At 41.6% G+C, this 4,350-nt stretch overlaps 1 protein-coding gene across 1 annotated transcript; it reads right to left on the bottom strand.

The window, feature by feature from the left end:
- Positions 1-430: 430 nt before the first annotated feature.
- Positions 431-4,098, bottom strand: ISPF (isoprenoid F). The gene is made up of 4 exons (XM_087668284.1): positions 3,875-4,098; positions 2,864-3,093; positions 2,644-2,774; positions 431-760 (listed from the first exon to the last, which is right to left on the bottom strand). The coding sequence occupies exons 1-4, from the start codon at positions 3,985-3,987 to the stop codon at positions 527-529; spliced, it is 708 nt and encodes a 235-aa protein (XP_087524410.1). The 5' UTR covers positions 3,988-4,098; the 3' UTR covers positions 431-526.
- Between the last annotated feature and the right edge of the window lie 252 nt (positions 4,099-4,350).

Genomic DNA, 4,350 nt, shown 5'->3' with positions numbered 1-4,350 from the left:
TGATACATTGGTTACACCAGCACTCTTATATGGAGTTCCTATTTGGGGATCAAGCCTCTTACCATATTAGGAGAGCTACAGCAGGGCAGTCACTACCAGATGGAGGAGAGGTTTCTGATGGAATGGGAGCAGATGGAGAGGCCCTTAGTGCTGATGATCTCCAGGATGATCAGGAGTAAGTCCTCGGTGCCACATGAGCAGTAAGCTTGTTCTATTGCCGCATCCACATTCTCTCGGTAAAATTGGTTTTCTGAATCTTGTCAACCAGGAAGGGTCGGACACATGCATATTCACAAGATTTGATCCTAGGTCAATGCATTTCAGGTAAACTATGTCCCGCCCAGAAATGAATGTAGATTCCTGTGGGTCTGAAACTGGCCCTAGATCCCCTGCATTAGTTACCATCAGCCACTTTTTTAGTATGTGAATGTTCTGTCTAATAAGAGGCTTTCATATAGAACTAAGAACTGATATTATTTTACAACTTAATATGATAATGGTATCTGTCGCCAGATTCAAGAAATCATCACTTTCTCATAAGAAGAACAACTGTGTGAGCAGCAACGCTTCGATTTTCCCCTAGACTGTCAACTTTTTCATGTGTTTTGGCTTTGATGTTTACAACAGAGGGATCAGCACCAAGCAGCTCACAAAGGTTGGATCTGATTGCCTCTTTGTGAGGACTCAGCTTTGGCCTCTGCAAAATCAAGGTTGCATCCAGATTGCCAAGTTCATATCCTGCCTCATGCATCAGACGAACCTGTAAAGAATAGTGTGAAACTACATTAATCCATTTGATTACAAGCAACCATTATCTCAAGGAAGAAAAACCGTTCCATGTATACCATAAAGTCATTTATTACATGTTTTTCATGAACAAATCATAAAAACGCCCATAAGGAGGAAAAACCTTTCTATGGCACTACATATTATCAGAACACTCAGCTTAGTACCATAAGAAAGGTCATTCACTCTTCCTGGTACTTCCACACTGTTGTCAGTCTAGGACCCAATCACACAAGGCATATTTTCACTAGCAGAGTTGAGAATGGACAGATACACATCTAACTTACCCATACTTAAAAGCACCAAGCTTGCCTGTCATGTAACTGGGGAGAGACAACTATATATATGTACACTTAATGTTACCCCTTTTTTTTTTAAGGCAGGGGGATGGGTTTATGTTTGTGTTTGCACTCTGCAGTACCTTGGCCATTCTTTCTAATCATTTACAACAAATTCTGGACATGGAGATGATGATGTACAATCATATACCTGTGGTCTAAGCCTCTCCAAGTCTCTTGAGTCTTGTATTATCTTGTACTTTACTTCTGTGTACAGATGTGGAGTACACTAATACTTAAAGTAGCAAGATCCAATATTTGATCCTGAAGACTCACAGGCCAAGCTCACCCCAGCACAACAAGAATGGAGCAGGACAGAATGCTGATAAGAAGCAGTAGAGTAGCAAGGTAATGGAATGTAATGATCAATGATGGTAATGTGAACGAATAGCATGACATCAAGATGCTAAAAAAAGGTGCTCACTACCAAATGATGGTTATGTGAGCACAAGTTAAGCACCACAAAGATAGAGAAGTAACAAAGTCTGAAAAAAATGAGTTTCCTGTGATGATGAGCAACTCTACTCTTACCTCAGAGTTCACAATGTATGCACATGGGGCAAGAACAAATATCAGCATTAAAACATGGTACACTCAAAGCAGGTAAGTGCATAATCCCTCCCTAAAAGAATATTTATAGACTATTCGAATAAGGTGAAGCTCTTTAGAGCACCATCTCTTGTTGAATTGTCCCAGCCACACTAAAAAGGTTATTTGTGGCAGATTCTCCTCAAGATTGATCATAGGCAGTTTTAAATGTTTGTTTTTTTGGCTTGTTTGTAGTCTGGACTGCATATCAGGCCTATTTTTGGGGTCTAGGACTTGAGGGGAAGTTATTTGTATCTACAAAAGAGAAACTCTTCATTTTTTCAGAGTCGCACAATATAGCACAGCCCCTAATGTGTGGTGCTCCTATGCTTCCACCTTGTTGTGCCTTGGGCCTATGTATAAGGTTCCCATTTCAAAAACTATGCTTGACTCTTCCTGTTTTTGCACTGCAAGGGGGACACTCATTGCTATTTACATTTAAGTTGCCACACGAGTTGAGAAAATGCTTGGCAGGCTGGCTGCTGGGTGAATGCATTGGTTGAACTCGCTCCTTTATGAACATAAGAAGTGTTTACTAGCTCCGGCCTACATGATAAGTGCTCAATGTCTTTGCCAAGGAGCAGGTTCCAAAAACCTCCTTTGGGTCAAATTAGAAAATCTATAATTTCAAGTAGCTTGAATCCCTAGGCAACCAAGGCCCTCATATGTGACAAATGCAATGACAGAAAATTCACTTGTTGTTGTCCATAAGATTCTATAAATCCACCTTAAGCAAAGTAAACAGTGACCATTGACAGTCTTTGCACATATTAAATTTCAGGAATGAACCACCTCTATGAGATCATTCAAGCCATCTCTAGAGTCTTTGAAATTGCTGGAAGCACCGAAAATGTAGGCAATAATTTCCAACCATTAAACAATTCAAGCAACTAAAACAACCAATGAAATTTTGTAGTAGCAAGATCCACACCGCTTCTTTCACAAACACTGAGGACGCTGCCCCCCGCCATTTGGGATCATTATCTGGAAAGATCTGGCCTATATCTGGAAGGCCAAGTGCTCCAAGAATTGCATCCACAATGCAATGAAGGAGAACATCGCCTACATAGATCAGAACACCATAATCATCAACCGTTTACCACGGAATTATCATTGTCATACATACATAGGAGAGAATGAAAATAACTCACCATCAGAATGAGCCTCACATCCTCGATCGTGGGGTATATTTATTCCACCAATAATTAGAGGCAAATTAGGCTCCAGCCTATGCAAATCAAAACCATGGCCAACTCTGAAAGGCAAAACAGGAGCTTTCTTTTCCACCTTATTCCTAGTCTCAATATAAGGTGCAGCTGATGTAGCTTGGCAGATTATTTGATTTGCAGAGAGAGACGATCTTTTCTCAACACAATGAATCCTACACATATCCATGTGCAATGTAAAGTTCAGCTTATTGAGACAACTGGATTAAAGCCTACTAGTTTGTATTAAGAGATCAGAAAGAAACTATCCAGTTAAAATCAGACCAGATATGTTCTACAACAATCATTTTGTCTATCTGGCCTGATGCCCTGCCGTGATTAGAAATTAAGTTCATCTTAAGATGTACTTGAACTCAGATCAGGCCTATTCCAGTACAGTCATTTCCTCTATCTCGCCTGATGTCCTGACACGGTTAGAAAGATAATTTATTTTAATATGTAATTGAACGGCTGGGCCAAGCGGTTCTTTCAAGGGAATTTAACAAAACTCATGCTTACAAATGGGATCAGGCTGCAGCCTCAGTAATTAGAAAGAAGTTTTAGATAAATTTGCATATAACTTCCACTTTGTGAATTATGACAACATCATGAGCTTCTTTGAGGGAGGTTCTGCATACCTAGCTATATGCAGTTGGGGGCAAGGGGCTACTGGCCCCCACCCGCACCTAGCTAGGTGTGCGGTGCCTCCCAAGCACAAGTCATGATGTTGAACACTGTAAGGAAAAACAAGGGAAAATAGCCCCTTTCCCTCCCACATCAGAGGATGTCAAAAACTTATTGTGATAGTCCGTCCATACTTAATAATTGATAACCTCTTGTGAAAGTCCATACTGAATGATTGATGACCGGACATCGCATTTTGTAAAGGAATTTAGCAAAACTGCATACTGTTCACGAATGGATGCAGGCTGTGGGCGACACATATGACAGACACACCTGAGATTGCTTTTGTTGCCGGGGCTGGCGAGAGGCAGAGAAGAGGCGTGTGCGAGGTGAGGTCGAATCTCCACAGCATGGCCTGTAGGGGGAGCCAGTCGAAGGGCCGCCATTGCAGCAGAGGAGGCCGTTACCGATGTAGAAGAGAGAGAAGGTTCAGTAGAGCTTGTATGTGCTCGCGCGCGAGAGGAGCATCGTTTGGGCGAGATCGCGACAATCTATATTCGTCATTTTATGTTGTTGGCCCACGTTTTCTAGCCCTCTCTTTAACACCACACATTGGTGAGTGATGAGAACTTGTAAGGGACCAATAGTGTGAGTTTAGAGCCTTGCCATACCTGAGTCCATGTAGTGAGCATGGAGGGGCCTTATTAGAAAACACCCTTGCCATGCACTAGTCAAAACTTGTATGGACCGCTCAAAAATGCACAAGAGCAAATGGTTTCAAAGAAGCATCTATAAAAGGAAATATAGAG

Source organism: Lygodium microphyllum, chromosome 26 (assembly GCF_053477565.2).
Source record: "Lygodium microphyllum isolate KBCC chromosome 26, Lygodium_microphyllum_v1.1.10, whole genome shotgun sequence".
NCBI classification, from domain to species: Eukaryota; Viridiplantae; Streptophyta; class Polypodiopsida; order Schizaeales; family Lygodiaceae; genus Lygodium; species Lygodium microphyllum.
This window is presented reverse-complemented; position numbering and strand designations above follow the sequence as displayed.

Excerpts from the sequence above, each read along its gene's own strand:
- ISPF (XM_087668284.1), bottom strand. The coding sequence starts at position 3,987 with ATGGCGGCCCTTCGACTGGCTCCCCCTACAGGCCATGCTGTGGAGATT. Across the intron at positions 2,775-2,863 it reads ATGTGAGGCTCATTCTGATG|GCGATGTTCTCCTTCATTGC; the intron begins GTGAGTTATTTT and ends TGATCTATGTAG. Across the intron at positions 761-2,643 it reads CAGTGTTTGTGAAAGAAGCG|GTTCGTCTGATGCATGAGGC; the intron begins GTGTGGATCTTG and ends TATTCTTTACAG.